General features: G+C 47.3%; 1 protein-coding gene across 2 annotated transcripts in view; it reads left to right on the forward strand.

Annotated features, from left to right (window-relative positions):
- Window positions 1–22544, forward strand: part of pard3ba (par-3 family cell polarity regulator beta a) — a 156996-nt gene that overhangs the window by 102031 nt on the left and 32421 nt on the right. For both annotated transcript variants that reach the window (XM_061032381.1, XM_061032382.1), the window contains 3 exons: window positions 10889–10996; window positions 11615–11899; window positions 20511–20622. In XM_061032381.1, coding sequence (XP_060888364.1) covers window positions 10889–10996; window positions 11615–11899; window positions 20511–20622 — 505 coding nt within the window. The remainder of the gene's footprint in view (window positions 1–10888; window positions 10997–11614; window positions 11900–20510; window positions 20623–22544) is intronic.

Raw genomic sequence — 22544 nt, forward strand, 5'->3', positions numbered from 1 at the left:
TGCGTCTCTTTCCCCCCTCTCTCCATCCAGCGCGATGGGCAGCTTTCCTGAAAATGATGTGCGGCTTTATTGGCGTTGATGTGAGCTGTCAGTCAAATATCTGAAGGAAGGAGGAATTGACGGTGGAGATGATGAGGAAATCCTCATGCATATATATCAGCTGATAAAGGGGCAGTCACAACAGACCTGTCCTCCCTGCCCCGCCTTCTCTCTCTCTCTCTCTCTCTCTTTCTCTCGACATGGTTCAGCCTCCTCCTTGAAATCCCTTTTCTCTTCCCACACCAAAGACTTTCATATTTCTTGTCTTTCATGCCCCGGCTACACCTGCCTCCTTTTCCTCTTCTTCAACCTCTCCGCGTCTCCTTCTCTCTTACAGCTTCAGGGGGGGGGGGGGGGGGGGAGGCAGGGATGCCGACTCACTCCTCTCTCTGCAGTTTGACCGTGAAGAAGCTCCAGCGGAGCAGTTGAAGAATTAATTGCTTTATTCATAGACCTCTAAATAACTTGTTTACCTCCGCCTTCAAGCGTTTCCCAGGAAGTTTGGGAGACACAAGGTCTACACTTTTAAATTGTAACCACTCTTCCTCAGTCAGCCGGTTAGTCTATTATAAAACAGGGTTTCTATTTTCACTTAAGGGGACTTTGGACTTTAAATAAGAGATACAAAAACGTTCTTTCGGTAAATTGTTTTAGCCACCAGCCATGAGACGGGCCGTGATGGCAGCAACATTATCTTTCAGGGCAAATGCACCCAATCAAAGTGGGTAAAATAAAAGTGCCTTTTTTTGTCCTGTGACAGTCTCAGATTGTTACTCTGAATGTCTGCCAACTTAACAAAAAGAAACGTCACAACGTGTAAGCAAAATATTCAAACTAGGCCCCTCCTCCTGGGCTCATCGCCCCCCCCCCCCCCCCGGATGTGCACGGCCACTTGCAGGACGTCTCGTGTACGTTGCAAGCTACCTGAGAGCCAACGATTAGCACGCTAGCACGAGCTAACCGCTGGCGTTTGGCACCTGCCTGTCCAACAGAAAGAATACCAGCTCCACGTCCGCAGGTGAAAGCCAACACAAGGCTACTGACTTCATCTTTCAAGAGCAGCAATTGTGTTTGCTTTAGTGCGAGAAGACACATGGAGGTTGATGACAGGGAAAATGTTTAGCTGATCTTACAAGAGGGGGAGTAAAACGTGTTTCTATCTGCCGTCATGTTGTGGTCTTCGGTTGAAAATCGAGAGGTTTGTTTTCCAGCGATCATCAAACCAGAGCAGCTCTCCTAGTTTATAAATGACAGAGATTTCATTTAGAAGGGAAAGTGTTCATTTTCATTTCTACCGCTGACGTCTGCTGAGATACATGATACCCACATTCATACAGTGAATTATTACCCATAAGGCTAATGATCAAATGAGACAGTGAGCATCCTTCCATTTGTGTTGATCAGCGTCACCATCCATCAGTCCCGATCGAGTTATGACATTTGAATTGACCCGGAGGGGGACGGACGCTTTTGAAGGGCAGACACATTCGTATCAGCGAGACAGCTCGGCGACATTTCAGCGAGCGACCGCCCCATCACTCACCGGCCAATTAAAGGTATTCATGTGGCCACAGGAAACAGTCACGACCAATTAGCATTTGATCTTACATACTCAGGCGCGCACATGCACAGAAAAGCACGGGGGCGCCAGGAAGTGATTACACCTCCAATGGCTGTTCTGTCCTCTCCAGTCATCTTCATGCCACGAGTGATAGATGGACTTCCTCTGTCATTTAAGGTCTGCTAATGACACTCGCATCCAAAACACACACACACACACTCCCCTCACGCATCGCGCACTTAAACACACACAGAGCTCGACCTCTTGCCTTCTAGACGGAGAAGGTTAAGTGTTTCTTGTCTGAGGATGTGCGGAGGGCCGCAGGAGCCAAGCGTCTAACCTTTCCCAGTCTGCCAGTGGCTCTCGTCTGTTGCCGCGGTGACCTAGCCTTTTCCCTCGGGCCTGCGGCTCGGGAAATGTTAAGAATTTCGAGCGCCAACTAGCGCTTCACGATTCAGACGAGGGAGGCAAAAATCTCATGTTTGTGTTCCCAATTTGGATATTTCTTTCAACCTTCATTTGCTGTCCTGTCAGCAAATGAGGAAAGAAATTTGTTTGTGGCGCTCATATCACTGAAAAATGACATTTAGTAAATCTCTCTCCTCCTCATACGTCTCTTTCTATTGTCCTATCAATTAAAGGCAGAGGCCATAAAGACCCTGCACCCCGTCTGCACCCATGATTATTCAACACTTACCGCCGAGGTAAAAACATCATTTTACTTTCATCTCCATGGTGACAATGCAACACAAGAATAGCATGATTCTCTCCCCCCCCCCCCCCCCCCCCCCCCTCTGTGTGTTGAATATCTGTGATAATCTGAAACAGGAAACGTTCCAGTTACCGTCACACACACAAACCACGTCCCGCAGTGTCGGGGGTGTGAGAACGAGGAGCGAGCGCGGGCAGCCCAGTGCTCTCCTTTTAATATTAATGGCTTCCTCGACAGAAGTGGGGAAGGCAAGAAAAAGAGACAAGACAAATTGCCGGGGGCGACAGATTCTACGCGGGAACACTAAAATATGCCACAAATCAGAACGCAAACAATTAAAAAGGAAAGCCCATATTTCACCAGGCGGCCCCTGGTTCTCTCCCTCGGTTTCTCTCTCTCTCTCACTTTGATCGCCTGCCTGCCTGCCTCTCTCCGTTTCCCCTCTCCTCCCTTTCTCTTTCTTTTAATGTCTGCTTTTGTTTGTCACTTGATCTAAATCTGACACAGTTCTCTTTATTTTGTCTTAAACCCGACTAAATGTCTGCGCTTTTTCCCTCCAACATTTCCCCGCCTGTCGTGGAGCCAAATATTTCCCTCTTGTCTCCTCGTCCCCCCGTCTTTTCTCATCTTTGTTTTCTCCCTCTCTCATCACCTCCTCTTCCTTTTCTTTGTCCCCTCAGTTCTTACCTTTTCCCTCCTATCCTGACGCCTCCGTCCCTTTTTGTCTCCCGTCCCTCCCTCCGTCACTTCCCTCCTCTGTCTGACTGCAGCGTCGGCACTCGAGGGACCGGCCGGGGCGTTGATTAAGAAGAGCCCTCCGTGCTTCACGTTCCCCTGAGGACAACCTGCTGTGCATTCATACCTGTCAGTCGGCCTCCATCTTTCCTCCTCCAGGTGTTTAATTAGAGCCATTTAAAAGGCAATTAACATGATTTGTCCACCTTTTTGTGCCCATTATTTGTTTCTTAGTCATTTTTTGTCTGCAAATTCTCTGAAAGAGCGGCTTAAATAATCAGCCTCATTTGAAAACTGAATATTGACAAAGCTACTCCTTGGTTGTGTCTGAAATCCCACACTCATCCCCTCCTCCCTATAAAGGGAGTTATATGTAGTGGACTTTCTAGTGCACTCATTCAGCACGATAAAGACACATTGAGGACACTACTCGGCTCACTCGCCGACAGTGACGTCATTGTGATTCGGAAATCCAAACAGACGTCCGGAAGTCGCCGCAGAGATTGGACTGAAACATACCTTCATACTTCCTTTGCTGTAGAAGCGAGTTAACAGAGCTTCAGGAATTAGAAATCAAAATAAGAACTAGCGGACGAATCCTCGGCTCGCCTCTCCCTCCCTGCATTATTAATACGCTCTAAGTGGAGCCCTTTTTTCTATGATTAGCACTCGGTGAGATCTTCCTTTGCCCGCACTTTTATCTCTCGCGCTCTCTCCCTCTCTTCTTTTTTTCTCGTCTAATATCAGCCATTAATGGAAGCTGATTCAGGCCCAGATTGCCGGTGTGTGCGGCGCATGGGGCATATGGAGAGGAAGTGGGATAAATAGATTTAATTATGCCCTGTGGGGGAAAAGCCCGGGACCTGCTGGCTGTTTTCATTATTGAACAGAGGCGGGGCTTCTGCTTGCGATTGGCTGGCAGCGCTGTCAATCAGAGAAGGGGAGTCCGTGGCCTGCTCTGACCTTGTCGTTGGGTGTGATCTACTTGTAGCCCGATCCTCGGTTCAACCAGGAAACGAGAGCGATTTTAAGAGCGCTTGTTGTCTATTTTTTCCCGCGGATGTTATCCCGTCTATCTCAAGCCTGGAATTCTTTCCGTCTTGTCTCACCGTGAAGCAACGGCGCTTTCCAGATCAGGAGAAGGAGGCCCCCCCCCCCCCCCGTGTTACATCATAACTCTCCAAAGTGTTAATCTCCCCCTCTTTTTTTTATTCCTCCCTCCCTCCCTCTCTCTCTATCCGTCTCCCTCCAAACTCCGCTGGGAAACTCTCACTCCTCTCCAAATACATACAGAGCAATCTAATTACTGCGATAACATTTCTGCTTGGCTGATTAGCTGTTCTCCCCGTGCCTCTCAACGCAGCAGCATTGCTTCTATATATTCCTAAGCTCCTTATTCCTCCCCAGCTGAGACGCACTTTTCACGGCAGCTTTGGCTCACCAATCCATCTCTCCTCCTTTCTCTCTCTTTCTTCTTATTCTTCGTGTCTCTGAGGTAGAAAGGCTATTTAGCCAGCTCTCACTTTTTCAGGCTTACTTATTAAAACTTCTGGATTCTTACTTACTTTTTCTTTTTGTCGCCGTCTTTCATTTACCTGCTCAGCTTCCCTTTAACTCTCTCTGTCTTATTATTCTCCAAGCGAAACGGATATTTGGGCCGTTCTTTTTCTCGCGCTGACTGAGTTTCCCATTTTAGCATATCGAACCTGTTGCAAGTGGTTTTCTTTCGGCGCCTCGGCGACTATGAATGTCCATCTGCTTGTGATGCGTCCGGGCCTGCGTTAAGTGTGTAGAAAGATGCTTCCAGGTTGTCAATTTCTGCGTCAGTCTCGTTCTTTTGAACAGGATATCTGAGTTCTTTAGCTTGATGCTAACACATATTGGAAAATGCCATTAACTGGCTAACAGAATTAGCCTTGCGATCATTTTAAGTGAGGAAACGATCTATTTTACTTAACATACTAAACAAACACCACCAGGTGCACTCGCACTTACGGGCAAATGTTTCCTAAACTCTGTGGAGGTAAACTTAAAAGCTGCTGACTCATGCTAGCCTGGTCAGCTGCTCTGGACCAGTGACACTGCGTGTCTCAGTTCATGGCACGTATTTCTCCGCTGCCGTTTTTTGGGTGGTAATGTGTCTATCGGTGCATTATTTCCTGGACTTAAACTTTAAATTTCCGTTATTCTTTTGTTTTTTTTATATTTGAGTCGTCCGCCTTTTTTTTAAGCAGTCTGTGGAATTTAGTTTGCACAGAAACGTTTGGTTGTTTAGTTTGCATTTCTTGCTTCATTCGTCCATGCAGACTTGATGCTGAACCAGGCCGGAGCATTGTGTGTGTGTCTGTGTGTGTGTGTGTGTGTGTGTGTGTGTGTGTGTGTGTGTGTGTGTGTGTGTGTGTGTGTGTGTGTGCGTGTGCGTGTGTGCGTGTGCGCGTGAATGCCTCACCACCAAACTCTGCATGGCAAGGTGTTCACAAGTTTCATCACCTCTGCGAGAGTGTGAGCTCACACACACACGATGCGCGCATACACACACGTCAAATTAAATCCCCGTCCTGAAAACACAACTTCCTCCAAACACACACACACAATAACACACACACACACACACACACAATAACACACACAGCTTTGCGTCCACAGTGCCAGACAGCATTCTCGCATCCCTCGTTATGCTCGGCGATAACCACCCACCCACCGACTCCCTGCTGCAGCAGATAGGAGAGCTTATTAAAACTACACTCTGCTCGCAGTGCACACCGTCAGAGATGTTGTCACAGAAAACAAAGCAGCCCTAATGCTGAGAAGATGAATCCTTTAAGATTCAGTGAGAGCAGACTGCAGAAATCCGATGCACTTCAAGAAAATGACCTGTAACAGTTCAGTTTGGCCCCTTTGGCTCACTTCCTCCTTCCATGCGGGGCTAATTGCACAGGTCAGCTCTATGACGTCACCACCCTGGCGGGCCGTGATCTTCGTGTTACATATAGAGGCCTCGTTAGCGCCTGCGGCTAACCGAGCGCCTCGACGTCATCGCGCCCCGTCTTTTACGGTAACGAGAGTGACAGCAGCTGTTGTAATTACAGTCACTCGCAATCTCTCACCAGCTGCCTCCCATCGCGACTGGCTGACTGCGTTTGTCCAAATCCGGTTGTTGATTTTTGTGAAGTGAAGTAGTCATCGCCCATCATGGCTGACATTTTTTTTCTTTTTCTGATGATTTCTCTGATGGAAGTGGAAAGATGAGGGAAGAAGTAGAGGAGAAGAGAGCGGCTCTTAAAGTCATGAGTTAGTTTGAAAATAGTTTTATTCACAGATTTCTTTCAGGATAAAAGAGAGAGGGTTTCCTGTACCTGTTTCAGCTGGCTCCAGGCCCTTAAAGGTCCCATATTCTGCTTTTTCTGGTTTGATATGCCCTTTAGTGTGTTTTCCAAGTGTCCTGTGCATGTTTAGTCACATCTATGTGCAAAAATTCAAAGTCCGCAGAAACGCGGCTTCTCCTACGTCCTCCTGTTAGCTATAGCATTAGCTGCATGTAACGCTCGGTTCTAGCCCCCCTCGATAAAAATTTGTCAGTCCGACGTCATTGTCAGTGTGAGATCACTGATCTAAGCCCATTGGCTCGTCGTGGCAAGCCCTGCCGCTCATGTTGCACGCCCGTTAACTTCTGTAGCACGCCCACGATATGCCGTAGCCTGCGGTAGCACAGTAGTGCTAAGGTGCTAATGTTTATGCTCCCCTCGGACGGAGCCAGTGGCCGCATTCCCAATATGGTAAAAGAGGCGGGGCATTTCCGAGAAGCGTGCTGAGCGACTGACCAATGACGGCAGAGCGGATCGGCAGACCAATCAGAGCAGACTTGGCCCCTCGTTGGGGTCTAACAGTGGGGGCTCAGCAGAGCGTAGCTGACGGACTCAGAGCGTAGAGGGAGCAAGGAGGAGCAGTAGAGTGGAGGCACTGAGTGGAGTCACTCAAATAGGAAAGGTAATTGTGAGCACAGGTTACGTCCCATTCCTTGAACAAATAGTCACCAAATTGAATATTGGAGCCATTTGTTTTTCACAAGCTCTCTGTCTTCAGAACATCGTGCACCTAAATGACATACGGGAGAAAAATCAGAGGGAAATGATCTTTGTTCAGATCCGTCTCTGTCTGACAGTGCTGGCCGAGGTCTATTCCCAACGTTAAAAAAAAAAGAACAGAATTATATGCATGACCACAAATGAAACCTGAACTCATTTGTTCCTGAGTCTCAGAAGAGACAAGACTGCCAACGGCCGCCTGTACTTCAGAGAGCTTATTGAATCAGTGCCCGTCTCTGCCCCGGGCGCTTTTTGCTGTGATATGAAGTGTGCAGTATGATACGGCATATTTGTCCCTCTACTTAGATTACTTCATGCACAGTGAGAAGTGTATAGACAGGAACTCTGTTTCCCAGGGTTCATTGCAAACAGAGCAGTCCCAGAGCGTGGTCTCCTCTCAGCGTCCCGGCCCTGCAGAGGTGACGCAGGGCGGGGGGCTAATGATGACAGCGACACACTAATAATGGTTCCCAGTAGCTCCTGTGACAGTGGGGAGTGAATTAAATGGGACACAGGCTGACTCACCCGCAGCCCCCCCCCCCCCCTCTCCTAATGAGAGTTTGATGGAGTGGTTGTGTAGGGCGATAATGCTAAGTTAATGAGATGTCCTATTCCATGAGTCTGTTTGCAGTTCCCTGCAGAGCTGCTGCGAGTGTGTGTGTGTGTGTGTGTGTGTGTGTGTGTGTGTGGTTTCTTACCTGTGAGCAGTATATTGCTTTTTAGATTATAGAGCTGTTTTTTTTTTCCGTGTGTGTGTGTTTGTTTGTGCATTTACTTACCTCCGCTTGCAGCTACAGTACATTTCTCATCATCCTGCTGCAGCCCGGCATTCGACAGGAAATTAACTGTCATATTTCAGAAAGAGTGACGGCGCGAAAAACCGTCCTAAGAAGCGACAGAATTAATAAACGACGGAGAAAGTAATAAAAAAAAAATATATATATATATGCCAGGAGAGAGAAAAGGGAAGCAGAGGCACGTCGTTAACAAACATCGGGCTCACTGCGAAAGGGAGAAGACGGGAGTTTTTTGGTGATGAAAAAGGTATAAGATAATGGCAGAGCCTCCCTCATGGCAGGTACATGTCTCTAATTGGGACTCCCCCCCCCCCCCCCCCTCATTCTTTCTCCTTCCATCTCCTCTCAGACAATGCAGTGAGAAAAAGAGGCTTTCCTAATTAATGCAGATATAATGATGGGTCCAACTGTGGACCTCTGCCCCCTCTGAATGTTGATTAAGGAGATCTGTGTGCATAGATGTGTGTGTGTGTGTGTGTAGATGGGGCTAATCTTGCAGGCATGCTGAGCCAGATAAACCTGGGATTTTTGGATAATCATATATTTATGTGTGATATAATTATCCGTCTATTGATGCACACTGAGATTAATAGTGCTGATATTCCTTCTCCCTACAATCCGGAGCTCTATATTGAGCTAATTGGTATGCTGCTTTCGGCTTCGGCATAATGTGGGAGTACTTAGGAAATTAAAATAGTTCCATGAAAGAAGAAGGAAAAAAAAAAAAAACATCTCTGCAGCAGTGCCCACACGTTCTGTGGCAACGGATCTCGAGGAAGCGAGGGTGGAGAAACGTTACAGCAAAACAGGGCTTAGCAGCAGTGACATAACCTGGAGGAGAAACCAAAGATGAAACAAGGATGGAGCCGATGACAGATTTAAACTTCCTCAAAATTGCTGTAAGAACAGGGTGAAACTGCACGGCATGCCAGTTTCCATCGACTTAGCACGTCAGGATCCGTGTAGCCGAGATGCTTCTGTGGCAGAGAGGAGCTCCTTCATACCCACACAGGAGTTTTCAGACATGTTGGCTGATTAGACCTCTGCTTAAAGCAAATAGTCGTTTCTAAGGTCGGTTAAAGCAACACTGTATGTCATCAATCGATATCTATTTTTCTTTCATTTCCATTTGTGCCCCCTTGAGACTCCGGGGAGTCTCGCGACCTGCACTTTTTAAAAAAAAAAATGCACTAAAGGCAAGTTCAAATCGTCCAATCAGAAGCTAATCTAATGCATTACATCGTGTTTGCTTTGCTTCTGGAAGTAATTTAAGGTTCAGTGTCTTCCCTGAGGAAACTTTAACAGGTGAACTGCAGGATCCAGCTGAGTTCTATCTATGAGGGGCCCGCTTTACCTCTGAGACACAACGGCCTCGACAGCAAGTTGCAGTCAGCCTCTGCTTTATTTGCTTTGTTTGCATTAAGATCACATGAGCTGCTACGTTGCTAACTTTTGTATGTGCAACAATCTATCCAAATAGTAATAAATAATATATCCAAAGTATGCTGATGTGTGATCTGAAGGTGTTTGCAGGTTTGAGAATGAAGAGAAGACCACGTGAAGTGCGTCCGTTTGTGAGTCAGCGTCAACATGAGTGAGCATTTTTTTCATCTCCTGTGGCAGAGGCAGAAATTAGCAGCATTATTCTGAGCTGCAGGAAACATTTTGTGTGGGTGTTTGGTCGAGCGTCATTCGGGATGAGGAGGTCACTTCAGGTGCAACAGAACCCACAGGAAAATGAGGCCACAATTAAGCGCAGTCTGTAAACAAGAGGAGGTTAAATCTGCCTGTGAAAGGTGACAGTGTGGGTGGACAATTATTCTGTAGGAGCTTTAAGTTAATTCATTTGAATACCGGATGTTTACGGCAGGCCAAACATTCAACACAGCAACATTACGGACCGTCAGCTGTATTAAACAGGAGCTCATCACCTCTGTGCGCCTCCTCCCTGCGAAAACAGGAGCATTGTAAGTCTGTGCCTCGCTGCTGGCAGTGTTAGCACTCACAGGTGTAACTGTAGTGAGCACATTAGCTCAAAAACAACACTAATTGGTTTGCAGGATGGCACGGGGCCAACGTGGCAACCCCGTCCAGCTCTCACCGCGGCTCTGATGCTCTCGGCCGGGCCAGCAGGGTTACCATTCAGGCCACGTATCCGCCTGTAGCAGTAATGAGAAGTGCCTCGCTGTTAATGAGATAAACACAGACATTAGATTGGCTCAGCGGGGGCTCGGAGGAGAGGAGAGGAGAGGAGGAGTGGGTGAGACGGGAGCGGAGGAGGGTGGCGGCGGCAGGCATGGTGAGATAGAAAAATATGAAATATTTAGAAGACAAAAAGCTTTGTTAATTCCTCCAAAGTGTGAAAAGGAGCTTCATTAAAACCCACACAGAGGTGACAAGTGTGTTTTCCTGCAAAACCGGAGAAGAGCAGCCGCAGAATGATAATGATGATGACGGTTTTAATGGAAAAGCTGATATGAAAATCATAACACACTGAGGAGCAACAGCCATTTTATTGGACGAAATGTTCAAATATTCATGCTCCATATGCTCGGTGGCACTTTTTCATGTGTGCACACACACACACACACACACGGTCACACTCAAACTGGGCCTGCTGTGACTTTATAACTACATCTCTCATTAAGCAGTCTGTTTTCCTTGGAATAAACACACACGCATAGTTTTGTGCTGCAGTGTGTGCATGTGCATGTTAATGTTTTGAAAGTTGATGCGAGCTGGTGTGTTGGTATTTGCATGTCGTGTGAGCATAAAAGCCCCTTTTGTCAACTCATACAAGCACACGAAGCTTACAGTGAAGTACATTTTGCAGCCTGCAGCGTTATCTACTTCAGATTTAAAGATTGTAAAGACGACTTGGGGACACACTTTCTGTCGTCCTGGGATTCGTTTTGCGTTTTAAAAACTTTGTGTGTCCTTTTTTTTTATTGGCGTCCAGGTTTGGAAAGAAGAAAGACGACAAGAGCAAAGACGCCAAAGCCGCTAAAGGTAAACTGGAGGCCCTGAGTGAGGAGGAGCCGGACAGGATCCCTGACAGCAGGGGCAGGTAATGATTCAACCTCCTCGGTCTCTGTGTCAACAAACTGTATACTGCTTTGTGTTCAGAAAGATAGTCCAAGCCCTCACCACAATGTTTTTACTCTCAAATAGCAAACCTGTTTATTTTGGAGAAAAATAGGCCTCTAATGCAACAAGACATGCTAATAGCTAAATGAATAGCTGTGTCTTCTGAATCAGTGATAGACACATTAGGACTTCTAAGACCTATTCAGCAAGTACGTAGCATTGTTTCAGAAGTCTCCTTTCTCCTTGTACACTCCTTTAGTGGCTCTAAAATGTGTTCATGTGAGTCTTACATGAAGTTTAGTTTATAAGTGGGGACTTAGCTGGAGTTTTTTGGATGTGTTTCTTCCAGTTCAGGAAATCAAACGAGAGCGATTTGCAGCACAATAAAGTGCTAAAGGAGCCGAGATTTCACACAATCATGCTGTGAGTTCTTGTCAGTGTTGTAAGAGCGCTTTGATTGACGCCTCGCTCGACAAGCTGTGAATTATTCTGACGCAGCAACATGCACCCACCAGGTTCACGCGAAACAACTGCTCCTTTTGAATGTGTAGCCCAGCTGTCTGTCAAACCGCCACACTCAACCTCTCGTGTCTCACAGCTACGATCCGCGGTACGCCGAGATCCTCTCCAACCACCTCGCCCCCGACGCCGCCGCCGCCGCCTCCTTCCCCGACGTGGAAGACGACGAGAGCGACCCCAACTACGCCCGCATCAGCAACTTCCGCCGGCCGCCGTCGCCGCAGCCGTTTATCAGCCGCACGCCCTCTCCCGCGGCGCTGGCGGGAGGCTCCAACCAGCTCCGGGCGTCGTCGGAGGATCTGGACGGGCTCTACGCCAAGGTCAACAAGACCAGACAGAGCCAGCTGCAAACACAGGCGGACAGGTGAGACAGCAGAGGGAGCGGTTTTTGTGTGTTGGTTTGTGAAACGTGTGTGTGCAGCTTTTTGTGTCTTGTTTTTTTTCCCGCAGAAATACACAAAGTCGTGTGTGTCGATGTGCACACGCGCAAGGTCACGGACCTCTGCGTGAGGGAGCATTTGCACATATCTACATTCATGGTCTGCCGAGCCGGACAATGCATAAAACATGAATGCATGCTTACACTGTAGTAACACTCACACACACACTTATCACACACAGTAATGCTATGCATCATTTATTCGAGTCGTCTGTTATTTTTGCATCTTTTTGACCTCTGTAAATCTTTAAAATCACTAAAAAAACGTGATCATTATTTCCCCGTTAGATTACATTTTTAAATGAGACTCATTGCAAAAGCAAAAATCTTTGGAGCCAGTTTCAGAGCCAAGGTTAAAACATGGAGAAATATGAGGTGTTTTTTTAAAGGCCTCAGTTCAGACGTCTACTGCTACCTCTCTCCTTGTATTTCCATCTCATACGCTCTTCCTCATTGCAGTGAACACGCACATACAGCGTGTACAGGTGCAGCGCAGCACAATCTGAAAGCACAAGGTTGCTCTCTGCTCAGCGCTCTCTTTCTATTTAAAGTTTGTATTACAATCCTAAAACCCCTCCTCAGACCGCCAGCTGGATCCTCGTCTGCTCACACTCTGCATTATAATACCATCCAGGCAGATTCAATAACAAGTCGCCGGCCTCTCTCACACACATATATAAGCTCAAAGTCAATATGAGTGGATGCTGTAGCATGAATAATACATATGAATGCATAGAAAGTGAAGTTTAAAAGGGCTAGGCCTGAAAACCTTGACTCAATTCGTCGTTCATTGACAGACACCCGCTGTAGTTTTTTCTCTGCTAATGCTCCACCAGACTTGTGCTGCCTCACATGCTCAGTGGGACAGTCTGGTGACTTCTTCGGTTGGTCAGGTACATCATCTGGTTGTAGCCTTAAAGCTAAGAGTTAGCATGGTCCATTTTAACTTGTTGATGTAGCCTCTTGGTTTTCATGAAGGGACTCCGATCTGAAAGTGCATCACACATGCTTCCTAGCTAAGAGTGGTGATTGCAAAGGGAAGTCGGGGTCATGTCGAAGTCTTTTTTTTTTAGAGAAAAATTCTCACCCTAAATCAATGCACGACGTCACAGCCTTCCCCTTCTTTAAGTTTCTTACATTGAATACCCGAACGGACTTCAAGCGAGGTCCAAAGAAGGAGCTGTGTAGGCTCAACTTTCAAACGTCTTCGGTCATATAGAAGGATTACTGTTCGCAGACTCGCCCTGCTTATCAGTGTTGTCCTTCCTCCGTATTATTTATTATAACCGAGGAAGTTTCCAAAACCTCCGAGTTTAATTTGCAGCCAGTTTTGTATGCGAGAAAGAAAAGGGACAAATCTAGAGAGGATTCTTATGCAAATGTATCGTTCTCTGTGTGAAATAACACGGGGCCACATTAAAACTTCCCTCAACTAAACCGCCCGACAGAAATGACTATTGACTTGCAAATCAAAAAACTAAGCCCCAGACACCCGCTCTCATCCAGGAAGAGAGAGCGCGGGTACCGAGAGGAAGACGGAGAGACGTGGACATGGGGAGAAGAAGAAGAAAAAAAAGAAGGAGACAGATGGGAACGGAAAAGCAGTGACAGACGGAGGGGGGGGGGGGGGAAAGAAAAAGAAAGATGGAAGGAGAGAGAGAAAATGTGCGAGATAGGCCGAGTGAATTGGAGAGGGAAGAAGTGACAGAGGAGAAGATGCAGACAAAGGAGGAGGAGGGATAATTAGCCACAGTCTAGCAGGCTGACAGATCTGTTAGACCACTTTAGCTCTCATCCACTAGTGGTGGGTACTTCATTACCAGCCTGTGTTCTCCCTCCTCTCTCTCTCTCTCTCTCTCTCTCTCTCTCTCTTCCTCCATCTCTCTTACACTCTTAAAGTGTCACTTGTCTATTCTGCCTCTTCTTCTTCTTCTCTCTGTATAATGTATATTAGATGGTCTTAAGCATTAGCGTGGTGGATAAAGGGCCTTTCTGCAGCTTGTTTCTCTGAATATGACAGATGTGTGTAACAGTCTTGTGATTTAAGCGCTCATTCTGCACATGCTGTGAAAGAGAAACGGAAAATATGAATTCATAAATGTATCTCAATGTCATCAAATGTGATCAAAAGACCAAATCCAGCCATGAATGGATCCCTCTGATATATACTGGTTGTCTCATTTATTCCATAGCGTGCAATCAGACTCTCTCTCTCTCTCTCTCTCTCTCTCTCTCTCTGTGTGATAACGATCGTCATAGTGACAGATATACGACGAGAGAGAGAGAGAGAGAGAGAGAGATCCCAAGCTGCCGTTTATGACCAGAGTCTGCAAACCCGTCGCCGTGACGATCGCAAACCTCGCTGCCGCTTTTTCACTCCTGCCCGTGGCTCTGCTCTCACTGTGAGAGTGTGTGCTCCCCTATCCTCACCGACAGCTGATCGGGTCGTCATCGCGCCTCTGTGTACACTGCACGGCTGGTTACACACACTTGCGCTGGAATCTTAAAATGAGGGTCTAAATCGCCGGAAACCGTGCCGCTTGCTTACGGCTTTAGCGAGGATGCACACCTCGTGACCTAAAAAACAAAGCGTGAAAACAGTCAGAACATACAAGCCATGTATAAAAGAATGAGAAGTTGTCGAGGAAACCTGTCGACAGCGATCATAAGACGCTGCTGTAGCTCCACACTGTGAACACCATGCAGCTTTGGCAGAGTTCATGTTTAATTGAAGGTGTTTTAAAATAGAGACTGGAAGCACAGACGTCTCAGTTAGTTACATCTCTGTGCCCTGGACTTCTCTCTCTCCACGAGTCTCCACCCTGCCTCCTTCACATTCATCTCAGGCAGGACGGAGAGAAGTTCAGAAGTATGAAGACAGGAAAATGAGAATGTGCAGACCGACTCCCTGACACGTCTTTGACCTCCGGTACTTTCTGAGTCATGTGGGCACAGTTTACCTGCGGTCGGGCCATCTTTCCACGACCCCAGATGTCTTCCACTGTCACGCCCGTTTACGTCATCGCCCCCGCCTATTTCCAACAGTCCACCTGCGCGTGGGACGAGCGCGCTCATTCACAAAGCCGCCGCGTCTGTTAAAACACACGGCTGCTCTTCTGCGAGGCCGGTGCAAAAACACACACGGTCAAGAATAGACGCGCACACACACACACACACACACACACACACACAGCCACCCGCAAGTGCAACGTCTGCGAGGGAACCCACCGTAACCTAGCAACGTCAACAGCTGTGTGTGGTCCCCTGCTGAAGCCTCACAGGTGTAAACTTTTCTCGCTGTGTGTGTATTTTTAAAATGCATAAATATAAATTAGCAGATTCCAGAGTTCCCACAAAGCAAACTGATGATAGCTGTAGCACGCAAATGATTATTGTTTCCAAGGGAACGACGTATCTGTGTCTTTCATCTTCTACATTACGCTGTTGTAATCATAGTGAGGGAGAAACGGGCTCATTATGCCGCACACACAGGATCAGGTATGTGCCTGTAAACCCCCTTAATGCTAATGTAGCTCTATCCGTTTGTTTGTGAAGGTTAATGTGCATACTTCACCGTGTGTTTGCATAGTTGTGCTAACAGAGACATGAGTCCCGTCCCCCCCCCGCCCCCCCTCCCTTCTCTTCCTGTCAAGGCCCTCACCGCTGGACTCCCGGCTCTGTCTCCCTAATTTACCGTCGGACATTTTCATTACGCCTTCAATGGCAGGTGTGTGCCGTGATGGGCGTCACATTTGATTAGAGCGACGCTAGAGGCTGACCTGTGGAGAAAAAAAGGTTAGCTATGCTTGTCAAATTTTATTAGCCAGAAGGCACTCTTTGTTGCCGGCGCAAGAAACGAGGAGACGAGATGAAAGAGGAAGGAGAGGGAGGGAGGCCAAGACGGGGAGAAGTAAAGACTCCAGGAAGAATTGTGCTAAAAGAAAAGCAAGATTAAGACGAGTGAATGACACTTCAGTGAGCATGCTCGCACGCCTCCTGAGCTTACCTGTAACCAAATCCTTTCCTTAAATCCCTCCACGCTGCCTTAACTTATTGTTAGAAAAGAAACTACAAGGTCTTTAAGGTGTAGATCTGCTGCTTCTCCTTCAAACTCTTGAAAAGTGTTCCTTTTTCTTTCCCTGCTTCCTTCTCCCTCCGCCATCTTGGTGCGATCCAGAAGGGCCCGTTTTGCTCCCCCTATGGAGGGAAAAAGAGTCCCCCCCCCCCCCCCCACCGCGTGCAGAGATCCCCACTTTCTCCAGTTTGGAAAAATGCATCCACTTGTTTTGGTGTTGTGGGTGTAGTTGTCAGCAGCCACCTGCCTGAGGAGGAGCTCAAAGAGAAAAAAAAGGAGATGTTGTTTCCCTGGAAAACAACACATCATTAGTGCAGCCTGCATATTAACTCGTTTTGTCTCCTCTGCCTTTCAAGCGTCTCTCATCACCGCTCCGTCGACACAATTAAAGTTTTCCTTTTGCATTCAGGCGGCTTCCAGTTTTTTTTCTCTCACCTCAGGAAGAGTGGAAGCCGACTGTTTTTGGACGCTTCCATTGTGAATTAATCGACTTTTTATTTTGACATAATGAGTAATGAGCCTGCTTTATTAAAGGGAGGATGCACTGCGAAGCACGAGGCAGTTGTTCTCTGTCTTTGTGGCTTTTAAAGAATCGATACTCAGCCGCCATCTTCAACTTCAACTTCAAATAAACTTCAGTTGTGTAATAGAGCATCAAGTGAAGGACAGGTTTGGGATCATTGGAGAGTTGGGGGAGGCATTGAAAACCTTTTTGTTTCAGTTTCCAGCTCCTCTGGGTTTCTCTTTCGACTTTATTTCCAATGCTAGAGGAAAACCAAAGACTGACCAGGCGCTTTGATGTCTACTTACCTCCAGCATGCAGGCAGCACAGACACACATTTGTGTTCAAATCAGCTGGCCGCAGCAAGAAGTAGTCGCCAAACTAGCCGGCGGCGGCGGCGGCGCACACTTCCTAATTAGCCTGCCCCCGCGCAGGCGAGCACCGCAGGATAGATGCTGCCCTCGCACTCTCTCCCCGCTCGCTTCCCCACCGCAGACGCTTTCTGTTCTCACTCCAGATCCCTCGCTCCTTCTTTTCACTCTTTTTTTTTTTCTTCCAAGTTTGCAACTCTCCGTCTTCATGTCGCTGCTCGGCTGGTGCTCTCATTCTGTCGTCTGATGCGTCTTTCATTTCCTGCTCCCGTGTCTCATCTTCTTCCCCCCTTCTTCCTGCAGACTTCATCCTCCTCCACTTTTTTTTTTTTTCTTCCCTCCTCTCCCAGAGCGCGCTCAGATCAACATGCATATTCAGACGCCCTGAAATATGGATGGAATATGATACTTGAAGGAAAAACACGTCTGACTTAAGTGGTGTCAATTTCTGCTCTTTAGTTCATATGGCAGATGAAAACTTTATTGATTTATTGATCAGTCTTACATTCCCAGGACTGATGGCCTTATGAACCGACAAGCAGTCAGTGCATCTCATAGACGAGCAGCATGTGTCTGCTAACCAGGACACAGAGTTACTCTTAAACTGAAGCAGGTCCTGAATGACGGCTGAATATTTCCTGCCCTTAATGCAAAAGAATCAAAGAAAAAAAAGAATCAGGCTAATTATTTTCTTTCACTAGACGTACCATATTATTTAAAAACCATCTGTTTATCACAGTCGTGCATCACAAACGCTTAACGTTGTTGTGTTTAAGCAGCAAGCCTCAGGCCTGCAGACAGCTAGCAGTTATTAGCTGCTGATGACAACGGGGGAGCCTACCTGTCTCCCTCTGAACACACACACACACACACACACACACACACACACACACACACACGCGGACAAGACAGGCGAATGTGTGTGTGTGTGTGTACACGGACACATCAACACACTCATGTCTCCCTCTTCTGTCACTGTTTGGAAAGCAGCCTGCTGAATTGTCAACCTGTCAAAGTGCTACTCAACAAACCTCAACCCCCCCCCCCCCCCCCCCCCCCCCCCCCCCCTCTAATGTTTTATCCTGAATCAGCCTCACTCTTCAGCCATTAATATGATAATATTTGGCGTCGTCAGTGATGGAGGCCGCGGCATAATGAGATAATTACAGTGTTGTTTCATTTGGAGAGCGACACGCACGCTCAATCAAAATGGCAGCCCTAATTACGAGCCCTGGGATTGGCTAATGGCGTGTGGAAAAAAAAGAAGAGGAGTCTGGACTCGGCTCTGTGCAGTGGATCTCTGAGGGTCTGTTTGTTTTCATGTGGAGAGAGGCTGGTGGGTGGCAGAGGGTGAGTAAGAGTAGTAAAAAAAAAAAGTGAATAAATGGAGGTGTGCAGAGGTGAGTGTTGATTAGCAGTGCATTAATACCAACCTGAAGAAGCAGCAATTAGCACAGGACTGATCAGAATGCAGACTTAGATATCCAGCTTGATTTCACTTGTTTCATTTTGTTGGGGGAAGTCCTCGTCGACAGGTGGCTCTAAGCCTTTTTAAGTCGTGGACGTAGCGAGCTAGATGACGCCTGGTTGTTTGTTCGTCCTTTAAATTTGGAATAATGGCCTTCCGACTTCTTCTTTTCTTCGATGAGTTCGGGGTAATTAGGTTAAAAAAAAACAAAAGTAAAGTCAGAGGTAAAAGGTAGTGTTGTAGTCGTAACCATACTAACCGAGACCAGGACGACATACCAGAGACCGGAGTGCTCCTGGACCGAGACCAAGACCAAGACATTTAGGGATGGAGACCGAGTGAAGACCAAGACCAAGCTCAGGACGAGAACGAGACTATATCAAGACATCTAGGGATGTCCAAGGGCTCTTCCCAGACAAAAATGCTTACGATTCCAAGGGACCGAGACCTTCACGAAGTGGTCTCGAGACCGCTCTTGAGACCACCTTCCGAGTATTACAACACTAGTACAAGGTCGGGTAAAGGTAGTATTTTAATTCTGGTGTCAAGTTTAAGGACTGTTAAAAGGAGACCCGATGAGTATTGACTCACTCTTGGAGCCAGCCTCTAGTGGCCTGTAGAGGACCTGCACTTTTCTGACACGTCAGCTTTGGCGTCACTTATCAGCCGTGGAGTCTGCCAACAAATACATTTGCACTTTGCAGATGAGCGTCCTGTTGCAGAAGTTCTTATGAGTCAGCCTCCTCTCCCCCCGCTGAGTCGTACAAAAGGTCGGCCGTATTAACCAGAGGCTGCGTGTATGTATACCTGCGCAAACAGTGGTGCAGAGCGCCATCCCTTACGGCGAATTACCGAGGTTGTCCTCACACAAACACAGACGCACACACCCGGAGCCTCAGCTAGATTTTCTAATTAAAGGCAGGGTCACAGGAGAGACTTAAAACATGTAAGCTATGTACTTCACTAATGAACCTCTCCGTCTCTCGCCCGAGCTCGCTCTCTCTCTCTCTCTCTCTCTCTCTCTCTCTCACACTCGGTAACGGTCAATATCTGCCCGGAGGTCAGACCATTAGGATGCACAATTTGATTCAGCGTGCGTGGGTGTTTATGTGACAGACAAAGACCTTTTCTTTCTTTTCTTTTTTTTTAAAGATGCTGCAGAGTGTTTTTCTCCCCCCCCCCCCCCCCCCCCCCCTGTGTGTTTGGATGTGTGTATCTCCTGACAGGGTATCAGTGTCAATATTAGATTCCCTGTTTGCAATGCAGCCAGTAAACATAGATAAACGACAGCGCAGTGTTGTACGTCGGTTGCACATCCGACAGGGATTATGCTCACTCAGACGCACACTTTTCCTCCCTTTGTGTGTGTGTGTATCCATACACCCCTCGGCTCTGTACTCTCAGGTGTGTGCAGCTTATCCGGCATAAAGGTCCAACGGGCACGATGATGTTTCTCTTTAACGTTTGTCCTCATTCTGTCCTCTTTTTCTTTACTCTCTCGCCTTGCCTCCGCCTTTTCCATCGGGGGTCAGCTGGACCGTTTATGTTGTCGTCTCGTCCCTGCGTCTGTGTGGACTTTAATTGAGGGGAGCGTCGCGTTGGCCCGCGTGACCTCCACATCCATCAAAAGTTTCTATATACTGTGTTTGTGGGTTTTTTTTGTGTGCCTGTGGTTTTTTTTTTTTTCCCACCTCGGTCGTCTCTGTCAGCTGTAGAAAGTTCAGTTGAGGCGGCGGTGTTTTTTTTTTTTCAGAGGCAGTGCTTTGTGGATATTATCTGTCTGCCTGTCAGTCTTCCTGCGCTGTCAAGGGTTGTCTCTGCAAAGCCAAAGAAACACCAGTGGATTGAACAAAGAATAAAAGTGAATGTTCCACCTGGCTTTTCTTCATGTTTTAACAGTCTCTTAAAGTGAACAAAAATACAGCGTGATATTTAAGAGTGAGAGTCTACTGTGACTAACTAACTAACCATAGCTGTGATGTAATCTTTAGGATAAATACACCTGTGGTTTAAACATTACTGACTGAAAACTGATCCTTTTCTCTGGAATGTTTTCCCTGACGTTCTCTCTGAACACACGGCGTTGTTCTCACCTCCGTCCCCTCTCCGTCTCTCTGCAGCGACCCGCGTCTCCAGGGGCCGAGGAGAGAGCACCAGCAGGCCCGAGCTGCTCCAGGCTACGAGGAGCTGGAAGCAGCACGACGCCGGGTCCTGGAGAACGACCCGCACCGGGTGAGTTTGAACATCTGCAAATGAGTTTGCAGTAAGGCCGGATTTAGTCTCAGTGGACTCGAGTCTTAAAGAAGAAAGTTTTTGTGTTCATGTCTCCAGAGCTTGGTTCTGTGTTCCTGTGAACTCAGCGAGTTTCCCCCTGCTCCTCTCGGGCTATTTCCAGCCCTCTTGTTAACATTTTGAGGCTCCCCGTGCCACTGAGGCGGCGCCCGCTCTCCTCCTCATTTAGTTTATGGAGAGATCTATTAGAGCGGTGACATTTCCAGCCACCCTTTCCTTCTGGCTCTATATATCACAACCTTTCTTCTCTTTCTCGTGCTCTTGCCCTGTGGCCTCCGCATTTTTCTTCACGTTGTTGTTTCTCTCTCTCCTTTTGTCGAAAAAAAACAACAAACGGCATCAAATCTCTCGCGCTCCGTCGCGTCTCTCCGTAAAAAGCCGCTCTGCTAAATGTCCTGCATCGATCAGGCCCGAGGAATCATTTCATTTACCTCGGTACACTCTCCAACCTCGGCATACTCGCCACGGAGATCAATAGCCATTTATCAGCCATTTTAGAATGGGATTTCTTTAATAGCGCGCCCAAGGATGCAGAAAATCACACTTTGATCCGATGAATCTGGCTGCAGCCAGTTTGCGAAGGCATTTCCCTAAAATGTATTTTTCAATACATGACGCAACAGAGCAACGAGAGGAGCTGAGGCATCTGGGAAATATGGGATGGATTTACTGCCAGCATCACCGATAACCAATCACCTGCCACAGCCTGCCTCCTGCTGAGCTCACTTCCTCGCTTATTGTAGTCTCTGTTTATTGAGCACTGAAGCCCGGCCGACCAGTCTTCATTAGGCACTCTCTTACTCGCCGTCTTCGCTCTCAGTGAGGGCCTGAAGGGCTTTGTCACTCATTACACGTCCCCTGTGCAGCTCCTGTTTGTGCCTCAGTCTGCAAAGTAACTCGGACGCAATTAAAGCGCAGCGAGCGTGAGGCTCAGCGTCGTCTCTGATTGCTGTTTTTTTTTTTTTTCTTTCTTTCTTTTAAACCCCAAAAGAAGACAGCGGCGTCCACGGTGGGGAAACAGCGGCGTGTTCCTCCCCTGAGGAGCCTGATAATGAAACACCCCGATCACAATCACACACATACAGCGAGAAAAGAAACAGTCAAACACACAGGAAGTAATATTGGTGCAAAGATGATAATGAGTGTTGTCTTGAAGCACAACATGACGGCTGCTTTGATTCTTTTCTTTTCTTGAGTTGTTCTACATTCCTTTTTTGGAGAGGAAGAAAATCTGACAAATCTGAATTTTCTAGCTTGTTGGTTTGGATTTAGAGGTTAGGAGGAGGACACAAAGCGCCTTGTACTGCCGTCAGGTTGTAAATATTTCATCACTGGGTTCATGTGATCCCAACCAACACTCCAAACGTGGCAATAAATACTAAAGGGTCTGGCAGGAGTAACACCGTGTGAAGTCCAAGCGACCAATCTGGTCGTTTGCATTCACACATGCAGCTCCTCCTGGAGTTTTTCAGGAGATTTCTGAAAGTGTGAAAGCCCTGAGAGATCCAGAACAGCAGAAGTTAAAGCTCTATTATGTAAATACACACTTCCTGAAGAGACACTTTGTAGGTTTAGAATAAAACCAAACCGTGTTTTATACCTCAGTAGTCTTTCATGTGCAGCTGTAAGTCTTCAGCAGACATGATGAAACTGAATCTTCAGTTCAACAGAAGTGTCCGTGTGCGACGTGGCGAAGACGTGATGGAGCGCTTTAATGTTTGTGTTGACGGTTTGTTCTCCTTCAGGTGCTGACAAAGTGGAGTTTAAAGTGTCCACATGTTTCTGTTCACTAACACATCACTCCACACACACTTAAACTCTCTCTCTCTCTCTCTCTCTCTCTCACTCACTGTGTGGTACGA

The sequence above is a fragment of the Labrus mixtus genome, chromosome 24 (genome assembly GCF_963584025.1).
Source record: "Labrus mixtus chromosome 24, fLabMix1.1, whole genome shotgun sequence".
In the NCBI taxonomy this organism is placed as follows: domain Eukaryota; kingdom Metazoa; phylum Chordata; class Actinopteri; order Labriformes; family Labridae; genus Labrus; species Labrus mixtus.